The 19,380-nt window shown below is 43.9% G+C and overlaps 1 protein-coding gene across 2 annotated transcripts in view; it reads left to right on the forward strand.

Annotated features, from left to right (window-relative positions):
- The window catches only part of rnf150a (ring finger protein 150a), a 26,788-nt gene extending 11,500 nt beyond the window's left edge, over positions 1–15,288 (forward strand). The window contains exons 2-7 of one of the 2 annotated variants that reach the window (XM_042096672.1): positions 206–456; positions 3,265–3,336; positions 3,992–4,074; positions 4,206–4,407; positions 4,638–4,848; positions 10,711–15,288. In XM_042096672.1, coding sequence (XP_041952606.1) covers positions 206–456; positions 3,265–3,336; positions 3,992–4,074; positions 4,206–4,407; positions 4,638–4,848; positions 10,711–10,829 — 938 coding nt within the window. In that variant the 3' untranslated portion in view covers positions 10,830–15,288. The remainder of the gene's footprint in view (positions 1–205; positions 457–3,264; positions 3,337–3,991; positions 4,075–4,205; positions 4,408–4,637; positions 4,849–10,710) is intronic. The other variant, XM_042096681.1, reaches the window with a different exon arrangement.
- Positions 15,289–19,380: the final 4,092 nt, after the last annotated feature.

Genomic DNA, 19,380 nt, shown 5'->3' on the forward strand with positions numbered 1-19,380 from the left:
ATAACTATCGATATTGATGTCCCTCAGTTATTTGGCTCTAGTATATAACTATCGATATTGATGTCCCTCAGTTATTTGGCTCTTGTATATCACTATCGATATTGATGTCCCTCTGTCCCTATGTTTAGTTAGATTTAGTTAGAATGTTTGGTGTTAAAATATTTACAGTAATATACATCCATGTGTCTCCGTTTATCCCCCATAGGCACTGGTGAAATTGTGGCCATCATGATTCCGGAACCCAAGGGCCGCGAGATCATTTCGCTGCTGGAGCGGAACATCACAGTCAACATGCACATCACCATAGGAACGCGGAACCTCCAGAAGTACGTGAGCCGCACCTCGGTGGTGTTCGTCTCCATCTCTTTCATCGTGCTCATGATCATCTCCCTCGCCTGGCTGGTCTTCTACTACATCCAGAGGTTCCGCTACGCCAACGCCCGCGACCGCAATCAGGTAATCTCACGCCACCCACCCCAGACCTGTGTGTACTCACCCTCCCTGATTCAGTTGTAGCAACAGATGCTTCCTCCATCAACCATCACACCTGTACCCAAGAAACCACGCCCCTCAGAGCCCAACCACTTCCGTCCAGTCACACTCACCCCAATAGTCATGAAATGCATGGAGAAAATCATACTGCACCTCATCCTACCTACTGTCGGCACACAACTGGACCCATACCAATTTGCATACCGGCCGAAAAGGGGACGCAGTGGCATGCCTTCTCCACTCCCTCCTTCACCACCTCCAGACTCCTCATAACTTCGCCTCAGTTCTGTTTGTTGACTTCAGCTCCGCATTCAATACAATCCAGCGCCATCAACTCATCAAGAAACTACAGCACCTGAATGTCATCCCTCTCCTCATCCACTGGATAAACAACTTTCTTAGCAACAGGCCACAGACAGTGAAAATAACGTATAAATAATTTGGGGGGCAGCCGTGGCCTACTGGTGGGGGGGCAGCCGTGGCCTACTGGTTAGCGCTTCGGACTTGTAACTGGAGGGTTGCCGGTTTGAACCCCGACCAGTAGGCATGGCTGAAGTGCCCTTGAGCAAGGCACCTAACCCCTCACTGCTCCCCGAGAGCCGCTGTTGTTGCAGGCAGCTCACTGCGCCGGGATTAGTGTGTGCTTCACCTCACTGTGTGTTCACTGTGTGCCGAGTGTGTTTCACTAATTCACGGATTGGGATAAATGCAGAGACCAAATTTTCCTCACAGGATCGAAAGAGTATATAGACTTATCAGTGTTTCCCACATAATTGAATTCTATTTGTGGTGGTAGGTTTGCAGAATTAACCTGAATGCAACAGTTTTTAACAAATTAGTGCAGTGTGGTTATGATTCTAACCAGACTTAAGCACACTTTAGTACAACCAGGAAAATCATTGTGTGGTGGTCAATGTTGATATTGTGGTGGGCCGCCACAAATAAGTCAATGTATAGGGACATATACCTTAAAATAGGGACAACAACATCATCAACCATCATCATCAACACTGGAACCCCCCAAGCCAAGGTTGCGTACTCAGTCCCTTCGTGTACACACTTTACACACAAATGACCTCCAGAGTTTACTACCCAACACCACTTACTACAAATATGCAGATGACAGCCATATGGACAACCGGCACATCCGGGAACTTTGTATGTGTTGGACGTACACGCCCCCTTTTAGGGGAAATATTACCATTTCGATTGAATGGAAGCCTATGGAGCTGCATCAAAGTTAATAAGGGCTTGTACTTACTAAATCTTTGAACAAACGTGAATAAAAGGCACAAAATAAGGTTGGTGTGAGAGTCATCTGTGTGTTCATGGGATTAAGGTGACCATTACATTCCAATTTTTTGCTTTTTCCAGTTTACTAACAGGAGTACATGAACGAGTAGTCACAGTCAAGCTGCCCGTGGCTGACTGTACTAAGTTCGGCAAGCTTAACTTTATATTTCATAACGTCAACTAAACATAAGTCAACCCTTAATTCTGTCACTTGAAATACAAACGTATTTCCTACAACTAGGTGACATAATTGGCTATGTTATACTGAAGTTCCACAGTTAGCTAGCTAACGTTTTACATTAATATTGATATTGTTAGCTACGGGCTAAATTGGTCCTCATCATTTGGGGTATTAGAAACGAATTAGGTTGGTAATGTACGTTCGACATGAGTCAGTTACATATACATATTTCTTCATAATCGTTGTGAGTAAAAGGATTGAATGTCCTGTGAATTGATAACTAGAAGTAATGTGTGACTACTAGCTGTTTTTCCCATTGGAATCAATGATATAATGCTTACGTGTCTTCCCCTAAAAAGGGGCGTGAACCTGTTCAAACGCATTCTATGACGTTGCGCCGGTTGTAAGAATAGTAGGATTACTTACAGACAACAGTTCCATCACAACTTAACACCAGTCCATCACAGATTTTGCACTGTGGTGCTCTGATAACGACCTCCAACTCAACATGACAAAAGAACTGGTCATTCATGCATCAAAATCACCCCCTGGACTCACTCACATCACCATCCATGGCCTAACTAAGATCACTGTATGTTGCCCCCCATCTCCTTCTGCTACTCTACAAAAGCATCATCCAACCCCTTCTACTCTACTCTCCCCCTGTTTCTTCACCATACTAAATGTCACCAGCAAGAACAAACTCATTAAAATCTCACACTTAGCATCCAAGATAATACAGCTTCCCACCACCAGCATCACTGATGCAAATGACACAGCCACCACACGCCTTGCCCGCACCAAGCAGCCCTGACCATCCCCTGAACCGGTTCTTCACCATACTTCCATCTGGCCGCAGATACAGAGGCCTGGACTGTCCACTTGCTTGCATTCTGTTAAGGAGGAAACTGTGTGGGGGGGGGTTATGGTGTGTGTTATGTTATGGTGTTATTGGTGATATGCTATATGTATGAGGTTGTGTATATCCTGCATGGAATGTAATGTGTGTGAAAAAGAATATCCTTATAGGACAATAAAGACTCTATACTTTACTATTCCTTTGCCATTCTAATCTTCCTGAATGAGATTTATCCCAGCCTCTGTGCTCAGAGGGGAAAAGGTCGACTCTCGCAGAGCGTGAACACGCCAGCAGTGCTCTGAGCAGGGGGGGGGGACTTGGATTCTCGTTCATTGGCCAGATGTGCGGCGTTTCTGGCCCAGTTGATGAGTGGCGCTCCATGGTGGTTTATGAGGCTCTTGTTGCTTGTGATTCTCACTGAAGGCTGCTTCCTCCACAGAGGCGCCTGGGAGATGCTGCCAAGAAAGCCATTAGCAAGCTGCAAGTGAGGACCATCAGGAAGGGAGACAAGGTACAGGCCCGCCTGACACGCACATCTCCACACTGCACAGATGTTACTTAACCTTTCTCTATTGTCGTTCTTGAGGTTCAGACAGAGGTTTGTTTTGAGAACCGATCCTCTAGTATGTGTAAATAGTAGTCATACACTAGATGTATGCCAAAGTGCATATTAAAAGCCAGAGTGGTATCTGAAGCACTCCCAAACCATTTATACCTTGTGATTTTCACCCAAGACCATACAAATACAAATACAAATACAAATACATATATCTCAGCTCCCCTTGTTGTGTGTTTGTTCTGTTAAAATAAGTACATTGATCTGTGATTGACCTCAAGGCTGTTTAAACTGGGCCCTTGCCAAAGACACTTCTCTCCCCCAGCTATATATTTCAGCCTACATATTTAATATATGTACAATATAGTGTCTGTATTATTAATTAAAGAGGAGGTTAAGCTGTCCCTGACCATAACAGGTTGATCTAGTGTCTCTGTGGTGGCTGATAAGGAGCTGTGCTCTGCCTGAGGGGTCAATCTGGCTCATCAGACACGCTCACTGCATTTTTACTGCCCCTGTGTTCCTTAATGTTCCACTGATTTTCCAGGAAAGCCATTGCTAAAAGGGTACAGTGCCTCATTTGCCTTTTGTTGGTGGATTGTTCTTGCAGGAAACAGAGTCAGACTTTGATAACTGTGCAGTGTGCATTGAAGGCTACAAGCCCAATGATGTGGTCCGGATACTACCTTGCAGGTAGGGTTCTCTTCAGACAAAGAATGCTTGTCAGTTCTTTATCTAGCTCTCAGTAAGCTAATCTGGACCTAAGGTAAAAGTGTTGCTCTATATGTGACTTTGAGTTGAGTTTGGCGTCTCTCCATCCTCAGGCATGTCTTCCATAAGTACTGCGTGGACCCCTGGCTGCAGGACCATAGGACGTGTCCCATGTGCAAGATGAACATCCTCAAAGCATTAGGGATCCCGGTGAGCCTTGAGCAGGCCCTCAGCAGGCCACATGCTTATCCACTGTTCCTGGGAATTCTCTTACCACTACTCCCAGTCACCCTCTCCTCATCGCTCTCTCCAATGGTGCATCCTCCCACCCGCAGGCATCTACATTCTCCTTTTACTAAGGATCCACCCCCACCACACCCTACCTACACACAACCAGGATACCTCTATTTATGTCAAGCCCACTGTCATTCACAAAGGATGATTTTGCTGTCTTACAAATAATGATTTTACTGTTTTTTTTTTTTTTTTTTTTTTTTTTAACAATAGAGTATCCTCTTTTAAAGATGTTCTCTACTCCTCTGTAGCCAAACGCTGACTGCTCAGACGACATTCCTCCGGACTACGAGGTGTCTGTGGGAGGGCCACCCACCAACCAGGTGACCGGAGCTAGCGAGGTGACTGTGAGCGAGAGCTCGGTGGTGCTGGACCCCGCTGTGCGTTCCATCGGCCTGCCACAGGTCTACCACGAGGTCGACCCCCTCGCCCTGATCGGAGAAAGCCGCCATATTGCCAGCAGTAAGTAATGCACACACACAGACACACACACACACACACACACACACATTCACAGACTGAAAGACAAAGGTCTGTAAGTCATGACCATTTTGAGTTGACCCAAATGTCACCTCTTGATTATGCTGTTCCACTGAACTTCATTTCAAATACAGTGGAAATACTTGCAATTCCTATTTCACCCACCTCATATTCATAGTTGTGGCAGTGATGGTCCTTTGATGGTTATCTTTTAGCCTGGCTTCCACTGGAGTACACTGGCCATTAACTAGACAGCTAGATCTGTTACGCTAAAGTTACGCTAACCTCCCTAGCCATTCAAATGGCCTATTGGTTTCTCAAACTGTTGATTTCCCAAACTCATTGCACTCTCATTTTTCTGCCTTAGTTCCCTTGACTTCTGATTGATGCAATGAAATGACAATGAAATGGGGTGAAAAGCATAATTTCCTCATATACCTTTGCTCCCTGACCTGCTGTCTGTGAGGACTTTGCAGTTATCCTCCTACAGCTCTATATAGGTGGAGCTCAGACTGCAACATTTTAGTCCATCGCTGCTGTTGCCTTCATCATGTAAACTGGGTCAGCAGTCACCTGCTCTGTGTTACATTACCCAAACCACATGAGTCCGGGCACCCTAGGGCCATTGGACTAAACAAAAAATATTTCCGTTGCCATCACCACTTTTTTAGGTCATGCAAGTGATTCTGAATCCAACTCTGAGTTGCTTCAGTTAACACCACCGAGTGCACTGCTACTGTTGCTATGTGATTGGCGATACTTTCCACAACTTTTCAGAGCCCAGCCACTCTTCCTGCCCTTGCTAAGTAGAAAAGGTTCTAGAAGAACTAGCTTGGCTAATTTTCCAGAAATCCTTAATAGAGCTAGCTAATAGGGCTGTGAGCAGGCTTGGAATTTCACCATTCTGGGGGCAAGGCCACTTGGCCTTCAGTTGGGCATATTTGGTGGGGGGCACAAAGGCCAAATGTCAGGGCACCAAGGCCAAAGTTAACTATACAGTAGTAGGCTATAAAAATGATCAAAGTTGTATTTAGCCTATTCACTGCAGTAGACCTGCATCACTGTATGAAACATTACAAAAACATGAAACATGACATAACATAGAACTGTAAATCATCTGATCATCTAATATTTACAGATTTCTAGGCTATATATAACATTTATTTTATATTTGGCCTGTTATGAAATCATGTACTGAACAATTTAAGCACAGCTCAGCTTTAAGAAACTCAAATAGCCTAGATGCATGCTTAGCATTTTGTGATCATTAAGGCTACTTTCACAAACTCTTAGTCAACTGTCCTTTGATTTACCAATATCTAGACGATATTTGTAACATTTATTTTGTATTTGGCCCGTTATGAAATCATGTGGAACAATTTAAACACATTTGTAAAACTTAAAGCCCAAATTTGGAGACATCCATGTATGTCGAACTTTACTGCAAATTCAAAACGGGATTACTCTGGAACGGCTAACTGTACAGGGGACTGCTTTACACCTTTGTGTTCGGTAAAGTCTCCTGTTTATTCTGATATCTGGTTTGTCACGTGTTAAAAGAAGGGTTCGTAAAGTATTCCACCGAGATGAATGGGTAGGGAGATCATGGGACGCAACCTTCAGTGTAGAATGTATGATTAAATTGAATTATATTATTTACTTTTCTCGCGAACCGTTCAACACAGCAATTATCGGCTAACATAGTTTAAAAGCTGAGAAAAAGCTCTTTCATGTGATACTTGTGATGTCTGTGTGATGAATAGGCTACTTCGCGAGTAGTTCAACTAAGAATGGGTGAATTTGGACGCACTTTCTTTCTTGCGCTGTCACTTTCTCCACTGCGTAAAATACTAAATTAATTTTATTAATTTATTTAGCACAGGCTAAATAAAAATCGCTATTAGTAGGACGCAAAGCAGAATATTGAAAGAAGGGGGCACCAAGGCCACCGTGGCCTGTAAACCTCTGATTTTCAAAGGGGCCTCACGGCCAACGCAAGGGGCTACGACCATGGCCATCGTGGCCGCCGTGAAATTCCTACCCTGGCTGTGAGATATGAAGAAAATCTCATCAATATCTCATATCACGATATGACAATAACAATACATCTCACAATATTACACATTTTCTGTAAATTCAATGAAAAAATAGTTAACATAACTTAAAGTCTATTTTTGCTATAGAAATATAGTATGAAATTTATACACTTAACAAACAAGGCCTAAATTGCAATGTAAATGTAAGCCCTTTTCACCAACCTCGATGGCAATTAAACTAATTCATTTTATTAATTAAATGCAGATTTTTACTCCCAATTTATGAATGGTGGACCTATTTTTAGCACTGTACATATGCAAAACGGTATCATCATTATCACAACATAGCGATATAGCTGAAATTCATATAATGGGGAAGAAAGATAGACAATGCGATTATAGTACAGCCCTACTAGCTAATAGAATTAGCTATCCTGACTAGTTGAGCACTTCCTCGAATATGCTAGACCTGTGAATCTGCCCACAGTCTTGGCTAAGATAGCCAACTAGTGACCTGTTCAAAGTATGATTTACCATGCTAGCCCATGCTTAGGGGTGTGTGAACGAACGTGTGTGTGTGTTCAACGTGCCTATGTGCAGTGCTCTGGGACTATTTGCTCTGGCAGCCCTACAGCCACTTCCTGCTGGTGGCTGTTGAAATTCCAGTCTGAACTGGAGCCGCCATGCAGGGCTGGGAGGGAGGCAAAGGGGTTGTGAAAAAAAAAGCTTTAAAAAAAAAAGACCTGTGCCAGGGAACAAGTAAATGCTGCCTTTGTGAGGGGCTTGCTCTCCGCTGCACGCAGTGAAAACACCCTGTGCTGCCTGAATCCACTAATGAGCTCAGCTTCAGGGCTGCAGGCACAGGGAGTGTGCCTGGGCACAATAATGCCCATTCTGTTTCCCCTGCAAAGCCAGTGGAAGGACCCCTGCATTCTCACTCTCTATTTCTCTTTCAGTTTCTCCTCTACCCCCTTGCGGTTTCTCTCCATTCCTCAAGAGCTGTGGTCCTTTGCTGCTGGATACACAGGAACAACATTCCTGAAGGGGTGGTGGGGGGGGGGGGGGGCGGTGGCAAGCCAACTGCAAAGAGTTGAAGTGTTTGTGTGTGTGAGTTTGGCTAGTTGGGGGGGGGGGGATATTGCTGACTGTATGTGTGCGCCTCTGCTGATAAATCCTGCTCTGGCCTTTCTCAGGCCTCCCTTTTCCCTTGCGCCCCTCATCCAGCTGTCTGTTTACCCCAGTGGGGATGAGCAGGAGAGTTGGCCAGGGGGTGCAGTCCGTGTCCTCGTGGCCATGTGTTGAGCCGTCCCGCTGGTCAAGAGAGGTCAAGAGTACTGTGGGCTGTTGGATAGCCTGCTTGGATTTGGATTTGGATTTAGTCTAACCTAAGATGGCCTCTGAGTGAGGCTGGCAGTGAAGGTCTGAGATTGTGAGTGTGAGCGTGTGTGTCCAGTGGTGTGAGTGTTTTCGTGTTTGAGAGAAAACTGTGTAATGTGTGTAAATAAGAAGGAGATGCTGAGGTGTGTGTGAGGGCAGAAAGGAAAGGGAGTGGGTGGAAAAGATGTAGAGAGGGAAAGTGAGGCTGAGTGGAAAGAGGGTGGAAAGGTAGAGATAATGCTGGCTAGCTAATGGAACCACTCAGGCAGCAGGAGAATAAGACGTGCTGGCATGGCTACTGCTGTATCTGACCCCGCCATCAAATTCAGACCTACAGCAGTTACACCACCTGAACTGTTACTGTGGACACACACGCACACACACGCACGCACACGCACACACACACACACGCACACACACACACACACACACACACGCACGCACACACACACACACACACACACACACACACACACAGGCCTGCCTGTTGGGCATTGAGTCATGATTGAGTTAAAGTGAATTGCCACCACTTTCTCCCCTCATCTTGTTCCATTACCTTATGAGCGTCTCAAGTGCCGCAGAAGACGTGGGTGGGTGGGGGCGAAGAGGAGAGAGAGCTGGAGTGAGGCAGCTGGGATCGTTTAGGACTTGGATGGATCCCCACTGGTTTGGTAATGCTCATCAGAACGGCATCTGAGACGACGACTTGTTCTCTCCCACTAAGCTGTGCGTTTATGTAACCTGAGGCAGAGGCTCCACTGCAACAAAAGTGTGGTGGGTTTGTATGACATACAGGTCAAAACATCTGCATAGATGAGCTCTCTAATGTCCACCATGAGCTAACTTGATATGTCGGTAAAATGTCTCTTTTGGATTTTGTCTGAGATAACAGTATAGTATGATTTCTGCCTTTGTTTTCTATTGCAATGTGGCAATCAAACAAACTTCAGGGTCATGATCATTCATTTTACTAATTGTACCAGGCATTTCATAAAGTAAATGTCAATGCGTTGATTGACCCTTGCCAGGTGCTGATTGGAGAGCCATTTCGGAGAGGCAAGGAACTTGATTTCTAAAACGAGCCGCCAGTTTGGTTTAAATAAGCTCTGCCCGAGTCAGCCCCAACAAGTGGGCTAAAAATAGCGCTTTGTGCTCAGCCATCATTATCTGCAAGAGGAAATCTCGACACTCCGCTGTTCAGAGCACTGTCCACGAGGAAAGTGTTCCCATGCTGTGCACGGGTTTCATAAGGGCTCTCAGGAAGAGCAGTGTCTGGCCAAGTGGTCAAGAAAAAACATGTTGTGTAAAGAACTTTAGTGAGTTAGTGATGAGATGTTAGCGCAAACTAGACACGCTGATGGGGGATAATATCACTGTTGGTCTCGTCTCCCCCAACACATACGTCTCCACAAAAACAAACACACACACACACACACACACACACAAACACACTCTCAAGGGTTTGTTGCAGACCTCACCCACTTCATCTACTTTCGTTATCTGCCATATTTAACACTGCAGACCATTTCTTTGCTCTATGTGCACTTGCATCTCCTCTCTACTTCTTAAAATCCTTTAGTGAGCAGGATTTTTACACAGTTAATACGGTTCTTCGCTGCGGAAGCTTGAAAATCCCTTGCATTGATCAAGGAAGGGAAGGTTAGGACCGTATCTGCACTCTTTTCTTTTGTGCTGAGAAAAATGTGTGTTCTTCCACACAGCGTGGTTTCCCCAAACTTCAGCTTCCTTCAGCATGCGTCATTTTCACTGGTCTCTGGCAGCTGGGCACCATCTTCCACTGCAGTGCACATCTGGACCTTGTGTTATGCTATTCCTTTCATTTTTAATGTTGTGCAGAAACCAGTTCACCTTAGCAGGTGCTCATTTCTTGCGATTTCACCTAAGGTGTGTGTTGATTCAGTTTCTAATGCATTGTGATGTTTTTTTTAATCTTTTTTCCTGTTATTGTTAAGAAACCCAAACCAGCTCCACGCTGTTTAGAGTTAGACATGGTTTAAGTGTTTCAGCCATAACAGCCTTGAATGGTGTTTACTCTGACCTCCATTTATTTGATATCTAGGCCAGAGCTGTAGAGCCAGAGACTGTCCTCTCTTGCCCCCATTGTGTGTCTAGCCTCAGCCTTGGCTATTAATGAAACTGTTCATACTGACCTCCATTTGATGTCTAGGTCTTAGACCTTCATGATTTCTCTTTTGTGGGTCTGCAGTATTTGAGTCCTCCTGGAACTACTGTCGGTGTCACACCTCAGGATGGTCAGGGAATTCTTCCATGACCTTTATTCGGTACCCTAAACAGACATGAACAGGAGCTGACACTTTCACTTTGAGCTTTAGTTTTAGATAAAACTGCTGTCCGTTACCCATTTTGTTTCTGATCAGGCTGTGTCCTGTGTGTGTCTCTCCTGTTGCAGGTGAACACCAGAACCCGTTGAGTAGCGATTCGGACACCTCGCTCATCCTGGCTGTGGAGGTTGGCCTGTCCGATGTGGAGCTGTCGGCCGAGCAGGAGCACGAAGAGGTCAAGTCATGAACCATGACCCGCATCGCCCCCGGTGTTGCCACGGAGACACAGGACCAGGACGAGGGAAGAACCAAGACCAGGATCTGGAACCAGAGAGCCTTCTTAATTGAAAGGGGAAGAATATAGAGTAACATTGGAACAGAAAACCGTTTTGAACAGTGTCCTTCATGTTTTGTCCCCGTGGCTTCATCGGCTACAGGAAAAAGTTTCTGAAAAATAGAGATACTGTGCTTGTCATCTTTATAACTCAATGGCCACAATCACACCTTGATTATCCTCCTCCCTTGCTTTCTACACTTCTGTCAATAGGCAGAGGAAGCATTTAGCCAATCACTGTCATGTTATTTGAACTTTTTTTTTTCGTTGTGTTTCCCACGAAACATCCATCTCCCCTTACTCTGTGGAAATGTTGACTGTTTGATTTCCTTATTCGAGATCACTGCCAATGTATATTCCTGATTCAAACACAAGTCTTTCTATACATATATATATATCTATAGATATCAGTGCACACATGCAGCTAACAGCGTTTGCTTCAAAGTGTCAAAAAGCAGTCTGTGTGTGTGATCCAACCAGCGGCCGTAAAACACATTGAACCTTGACAAGAGAGGTCTTGCTATTCTTTCAACGCGCCTTGTTTCGTGGACTATGCACAGCCTCCCACTTTATCATGCATCCTTTGCCGCTTGTGTCCCAAAAGACGACGTCTCTCTGCCACCGGCTGTATTTTTGTTGTTGTTTATAAGCTTTGTTTCTTCTCAAGTACAGCTCCCTGACCTGTCTTGTAGTAAGCTTCCTCGCTCTCAGTGGGAAGACCTAAACTTGATGTGATTGCGAATTGAATCCTTCACAATTAATCCCAAGTGACAATCACTTTTCCAAGGATCACATCAACAGAGGACCCCACATCCCCACCCCCCACTTCTACACCTCCACCTTCTGAGGAGATGGCCTCCCCGTGAGGGAGTGTGGTGAGGCTAAAGGGGAAACCGTCTGGCGTCCTCCCTCCGCTATGTGATGAAAATACCCAAACTCTTTAGCGCAGTCAGAGGTTGGTCTTCCTGTACCTCCCCTCTATTTGTGCCAAGTTAACTCTAAAGAACTACACATATAAATTAGGGTTAAGATTACATGGAATTCTCCTAGTTTCTTTGTTTATTTGTTTTTATTGTATCACAGTGACAGTCTGGATTGGTTTGATGTATTGGGGTCATTGAGTTCTGGAAGTCCAAAGAATGTGATAGGGGTGAAGTACTATTTCAAAAATGTCAACAAACTTAGTTGCATCTAAGTTCCCCTAGCCAATATTTCATTTAAAAAAAGACTTTAGGTCAGAACAGTCAAGGGGGAAACCCCCACAGTGCACAGACTGATTCTCCGATAATACCAGGCGCCTGGAATGACTAGTCTCCTTGTTGCTAAAACCTACAGAATGGTGAAAGTCTGCTGGATGACTTTTATTTTAATACGTATGGAAGAAAAGTTTATTTTTCTATGAAAAAATCAACAAAAACGAAAATCAAGGAAAGTTTACAGTGGAGGAGAAACTGGGCTTACGTAGATAGTAGCGTCATTGCTAAGCTACGTCAGAATCGGTTTGACATGGACCAGAACTTTAATTCATTAGTCTTTTGCATCACTTTTTCCTCCTGAAATATTGCCACAGAAAGGCACCTGCCATTGTACACCACCCCCCTGCCCCAAAAAAAGAAAACACAACAAGGTCTTCTTTTTTCTGCAAAAGAATATTTCAAGTGCTGTTTCAGTAGTATTTGTCAAATGCCTTTCACCTCAACATTTCATTCGCATCGAACTGAACGGTGATCTTTTTCTAGTAATGTCCACTCTCTTTGTGTGTAAAAGGACAAAAAAGAAGCACACATACCCAGAAGCCTCTTTTCTGCATCCTCTCCCTCTCTCTTTCTTCACGTCTCTCTGAAAGAGGGTGTTGGAATGTACAGGAGAATGTTGAATCTATGAACCAAAGCTGATGATGCGTTTGACTTCTACAACACTTTTTCCCTCCTCACAGTCTCTCTGCTCACCTTTTTCTGGCCGATCTGTAAAGATTTCTTGAAATCATGACGTGGATTCTTTTGTGTGTGTGTGTGTGTGTGTGTGTGTGTGTGTGTGTGTGTGTGTGTTTTTTTTTGTTTTTTTTTTAATATGTTCCCTTATTGGTTTTTCACTCAGAAGTGCTCAAAAGGATGGACTCGCTCTCCATCTTTCCCCACGTTGCATGAGAGGTGATGGGATGACTTGGCGGTGCAGCGTATAGTGCAGGCATGTCATGCATGTTCAGTCAGCAGTGAGGGCAGTGATGGCATTACCCTGACTCTCCTTTTAAGAGCGAGGGGTCGGACTAAAGAATGACCCAATGGGGAAGAGGGTTCCGTGTGCAACGCCACAGGGCCAGGGGATGTGCCGGATGCCCTCACTCCAGCAGCATCCACAAACCAGCCAGGGGAGAGGATCACCAGCCAAAAGACTAAACGAGAGAGACACAAAGCAGGGTGATGTGCAGCATCTTTTGACAAAGAGGGACCATGACGCTAGGCCCTTCAGCATACCCCACAAGGGCCCTCTGAGCAGCCAAGTTGAAATCAACATTGTGATAAAGATGTGTTTAGCAACCCATACTTGTTTCTTTTAAATTGGTTTAATGTAAGGGCACACTCGGATGTTTTTTCTTCTCCAAAAAGTGTGTTTTCAATGAAGTCCAGGTATGAGTGGCTATAGTCTCTGAATCCTGGATTTCAAGTTGGTTGCACAAGGCAGTGACCTTGCAGTGCCCCACACTGGTTAATGTGTCCCATTTGTACGTTTGTATGCAGTATTGATTCAGGTGTGCACAAGATATTTGACATGTCATTGGTTTTTAAGCTCAAGAGTTTGCTCAAATACTGTGACAGACTGGCTGACCAGACCGATCTTAATGGTATTTTAACAGTGGAAGCACACTTTTCGACATGGAAGTCATTCTTTCTTTTCTTTTTTGCTTTCAAACTTCTCTGAGTTGAGGTGTGCGTGCGTGTGTCCATTCATGTGTGTACGTGCTCTTGCTCATCATGCAGATGTGTGTTGCGTTGTGTTCCAGAGGTGATGCATGTGCTCCTGCAGTATTGCCTGTCTCCTGGGCCATCTGTTTACCGACACAGCACAGACCCCACCCCCCCTGTGCACACTCGCTGTTGACCTACAGCCATTGATTTTCCTTTTGATCCACCCCTCGTGTTAGTTCAAGGCCCTCCTGGTGTTTACGAGAAGCAATGCAAAGTGCTTTTTCGTGCAGCGTTTTAAGTGATTGAGCCCTTTACTGTGCTTCATTATTTTCCTGGACTGAGTAGTTGCGATGAGGAATGCTGTTTGAGGCTGAGGCCAGCGTGTTCTGAAGAATCATAGGAACGGGAGAGAGAGCAATAGAGATGGATGGATGGATGGATGGATGGAGGGGGTGGCTCATTGTGGGAACAAAATGCATTGACTTTCCCTCGAAGGCATGTCCACTCATTTCAAAATGCTATTTGAAAAGCATTAGCCAGATTTCCACTACTTTATTTGTATCTTTTGAGACTTTGCATCGAATCTTCTAATGGCACTTACTCATGTCCTTTTTCTGAATCCCTTTCCTTCCAAATCAACCAAAAGAAAGACAAACACTAAGTGAAATGTGGGAAAACACTGAGTGACTCCCAGAAAGGAAACACTTCTGTAGAATGGGGTCTGGTATCATGAGGATAAACACATTTTATAAATGTTTCATAACGCTATCATCTCATACTCATTCAGCACTTATACATTCTTGTGTAGTTTAATGCCTCCTCATCACAGTGGGGCCCGAGTGTTCTTAATGGCTTACACAGTGCTTGTGACATCTTCGTAGGCTTGTTACATTGCTATAAAATCTCCAGCCAGGAGTGATGTTGACAGGCATTCTTTCTCTTAAGGCCCTCCACACAAAGTGCTACATACAGTATGTTAACTAGCTTGTTCCAGTCCTTTTGAACAGGCTCCCTCATTCACAGCCAGGTGGGCACACCTACCCAGCACTTTACCTCTTTACAGGGAAAAAAAAAATAAAATGTGAAAGTGAAGAGTGGAATCCCTTCTATACTGGGCAGACGGCCCATGACCTCTGGGAGATGGCCTGTGGGTAATCCCTACAGCAGATGAACTGATTCGAGGGTCTTTCTGGCTTCCTCCTCGTCCTTCCTTTTGGAACTTTTTTTTTTTTCTTTCTTTCTTTCTCTCTCTTTCTTTCTTTTGTCTTAAACGATCATGGGCTGGGGTGGGTTGTTAAATGAGAAAAGTTGTATACATTATCCAGAGGTCTTACAGTATTGCTATTTTGTTATATAGAGGACAATGTAAATATGTTCAGTGTTGATATACTGTTCTAGTACAATGTTGCACGTGTATGAGTCCATGATTGTGAGGTACAATAAATTTTATTGCAAGTTTTTCCAAACCGCAGTCAGCCTGAATGATTTGTATTTCTATTGTCACCGTATTATTTCCACCACTGGCTGCATCTGTTGTTCCTTTGAGAAAGGCAGCCAATAGAGTGCTCAGATTAGTCTGAGAATATCCCCGACTCTGACAAATCTATCAAGTCCTCTGTGACAGTACTATTCATCTTGCCCTCAGATTGTACTATTCAGCCTGGCTATAGACTGTTTGTCAGTCAAATGCATGGCACAGCCTTGAGTTTCCAGTGTGTCACCAAAGAATGAGCTCATAACTCATAGAAGGAGTTAAAGCCGGCGCCCCCAAATAGACCCCCCACGTCCTTGGGGGTCTATTTGGTTCTTCTGAGTTCTGTGCCTTTTCCCACAGTAACACAGCTCACAGAGCATCTGGCTGCCATAAAATGGGTTTGTTTGCAGGGGCCACTGCCCTGGTTTCCGAGCAACCGCCAGGCCAACAGTGATGCATTTCCTGTTAGCCGCAGCTGAATGTGGTGTTCCTGCAGGTCGTTTAAACTTCCAGGAGCAGTCGGGCCCAAACACGGCCTGAGAGCATGTTCTAGTGGCTGCATCTCATCAGCAATATAGCATGACTCAGCATTTACACATACACACAGACAGTGTTCTCTCGAATCAGAGTCAAAATCTCAGAATACCAGGAATTAATATGTAAATGTACAGGCTTTTTACAGAATATGAGACCGATAAAGAATAGCTAAGGTTGAGATTCAAAGTGAGCATAAAGCAGGGTCTCATATGAATGCCCTGGCTAGGTTCTTCAGCTTGGACACCAGCTGACCGTGGCACTGAGTCTGATTAGTTCCAGAGTCGACTGCTTTCAGGCTGCAGTGAGCAGAGGGACGATCATCTGTCGTCAGGGATCGGAGGGCTCTTGTTTGGCTCAGAGAGGGTGAGTGCATTATGTGTGACTGACCATATCATGAGCTTGGGTCACTGGCTCCAGAGACTTCTCCTCAACTGTCCACCCCCCCCCCCCCACCCACCCTCAATCCCCTTTCTGGAAGGGAGGGGGAGTTGTCTCTGCCAAAGCATGCTTGACCCACTTGTGTTGGGCTGCACCAAAAACTGAGTTTGCTCTTTCCTCTCTGCGAGCTTCACTGAGCTCCCCCCTCACATGAACACACTTCTGTGCTTGTAAGGTTTGTCTAGACACCACCTGGGTAGAGCACACACTGAGGTTCACACTGACAAGCACTGGTTCAAACACATAGGCCTAAGAGGAAGGTAACAATTACAACACCATGTTTGGTACCATACTGCATAGTGACTTTGCACTAAATTATAAGTCGATTGATTGATTTCTAAAATCTGTAACTCAAACAGCAAAATCTACACCAAGTCAGCGAAATTAAACACTTTTTACAAACCATCAGACACACAGTTCCCATTCTAATGCAATGACCATACCTTAAATGCAAACCATATGTCAAACCATAGGTGTGTTTACTATTTGATTTTTTTTTTTTGATGGGTTTTGACTGGAGTGATTGATTTTTCAGGAGACTTGTGGTATTTTGCATTTTGTGAGCAGTTTTGTACTGTATGCAACAGTAAATACTTAGATGTTTGCTTATATCTTGAGTAAAACATAAAATTAGAGAAAACATAAACATAAATTAGTAGAAAACAGTCTCTAAGGTTTGTCAGCAAATGCAGATGGGTAGGTAGACTTCACTGGAAAATTAAGAATATGAAAGATTAGCATAACACAAAGCAAATAACCTGGAGGGTATTCCAAGTACGTGGTTTAGTGACAAACCTGGGTTAACTCAGAGTAGGCAGTAAACCTCCTAATTGAAGAGCTGTATGGCTTCATTCTCCTAACAAAACAATGCTATAGGGCTCTTGTTATAGGAGGTTTACCACTTACTGTGAGTTAACCTACCCAGGTTTATTACTAAACAACATACTTGGAATACCCCCCTGAAAGCCCTGATGACTAAGCACGACTTCAGGAACTCTGCAAGGCCCTCTGGTGGCATGAAGAGGGACATCGGTACATCAGGCATAATATAAAACAGAAGGCTTACGAAAGAATATACCTGGAAAAATAGAAATGACAAGACCATGAAGTCATTTATAAATGCAAATAAACAGTTGTCTCTTACTTTCTTGAACTAGTGTAGAATTTGATTGGTTTAGTATTAGTACTTTAAGAAATAATACTTTAAATCACATTTGTAATTATGTACAGAGCCACAAGATGGAGCAAGATCACATCAAAAGTATTCTACAAAACAGAAACATTTTCTAGGTCAGGTTTACCTCCTTTGGAAGTCTCGAATAAACCTCAAATAAAACATTAAGATTGACATCCTATCTGGTCCTCAGACAGAAAGAAATTTCATCTAGACCTCTTCTGAGGAGCTCAAAATAACAACAATTTTATGGACAAAATTATAGCAGAGTGTGATCACCTCATCTTGCTCTCACTCCATCTCTCTCTTTCTCTTATGCTATATCTCTCTCTCTCTCTCTCTCTCAGTTTTTGCAACTGTTTTTTTTAGACATATGACTCACTTCGCTTACAGTCAACAACTGAACTGATCAACAGGAAGTAAACCTAAGAGCAGCAGACAGCAGGCACATGCTGCCCTTGCTGTGGTGAGGTGATTCAGCCACAACAAAGGTTAAGAACCTTGCACAGGCAGCACTGATATGGAAAAGGCTGTATTCTCGTCCCACTCACTGTTTGTGTACATGTGTGTGGCTATACGCATGTGTGTGTGTGTGTGTGTGTGTGTGTGTGTGGTTTCCACCCCTGTGTGATGTTCTTTGGGGACCACAGTGTCGGGGTGAACAGCTGCTAAATATAACCTCTGGAAAACATTAAGAGAGTGAGAGGCGAGAGACAGGGAGATAGAAGACGACAAAGTAAATAATGAAAGAGCAAAAATTGAGACCAATTGAGTGACAAAGTGAAAGACAGAGAATGCTTTCCTGCTCTCTATTTAGTGCAGGCTGTTTTGGAGCATTATGCAGTGCAACAGTACTTGGTTTCCCCCTACCAACTGCAATAGTAAAGGCAGACCTGAAGACCTATATGAAAAAGAGTCACTATTGATTTACACAGAAGTGCAGTTGAATTTAAAATCTTGATAGATGTATTGATTGATTTAAGGCAATTCATTTGTTAAATGTGATATAGGCCTCAAACTATGTTCTAATTAATCTTGACATAGAGTTATGTGAAAAAAAAAACATTTTTACTTTCCCTTTGCACTGTGTTTGCGCCCTGGGAATTGTTTATTTCTTTATAGCATCATTAACCAGAAGCCAGAAGGAAAATGCAGAACTACTAAAATCACCTTGAGCCACACTGTTTCCCATGAAACAGGCTTCTGCGGTTGGGCGATGTCCTTATTCCTCTATGACTTTCCCAACAAAAGAAGAACTGTCTCAGTTGATGGTGAATCACCCCTTGGGGTATTTTTAAAGACATACAGTCCCCCCATTTAAGGTTACATCACATAAATTCCCCCATGAGTTAAAAATGGAATATATATAAACAAAACAGTTTTGTTTCCCTGACAAATAAAGTGTATAACATGAGTGTAAACATAGCTTTTACAGACTGACCTGACTGACACAGTTTAATTATGTCCTTTTAACTCATATCTAAACTGTGTGTGTGATACTGCATCATAGTGGAATCATAATCAAGTGAAATGTCTTTCCCCCCACACAACTGGTATACACACTGCTTAGGGTTACATGGGGGTGAGAGTGGTCTCTCTTTGTTCATTAGACTCATACAGAGACTTTCATTAGGGTTGGAGATGTGGAGAGGTACTCCCCCATTAATTGTCAAAACAACCTCTGACCAATGGTGATTCATAGCGTGGAGCTCTTTAAAAAGCTTCCCCATGCGTCGGTGGGTTTTTTGGTTCTCGGTGATTTCTGAAGTGGACTTTACAAACGAGATTCATAAAAACAGTGACAGACACAGCCCTGAGCCTGTTTCTCACACTCTCTTATTATTTTGCTGTTCTTTTATCTGATGACTTCCATTTTCGGTGTGCTCTTCAGTAAAGTGCTCTATGTCTTCATTATGAGTATTATGGTGAACACTG

This window comes from Alosa sapidissima, chromosome 1, assembly GCF_018492685.1.
Source record: "Alosa sapidissima isolate fAloSap1 chromosome 1, fAloSap1.pri, whole genome shotgun sequence".
NCBI classification, from domain to species: Eukaryota; Metazoa; Chordata; class Actinopteri; order Clupeiformes; family Clupeidae; genus Alosa; species Alosa sapidissima.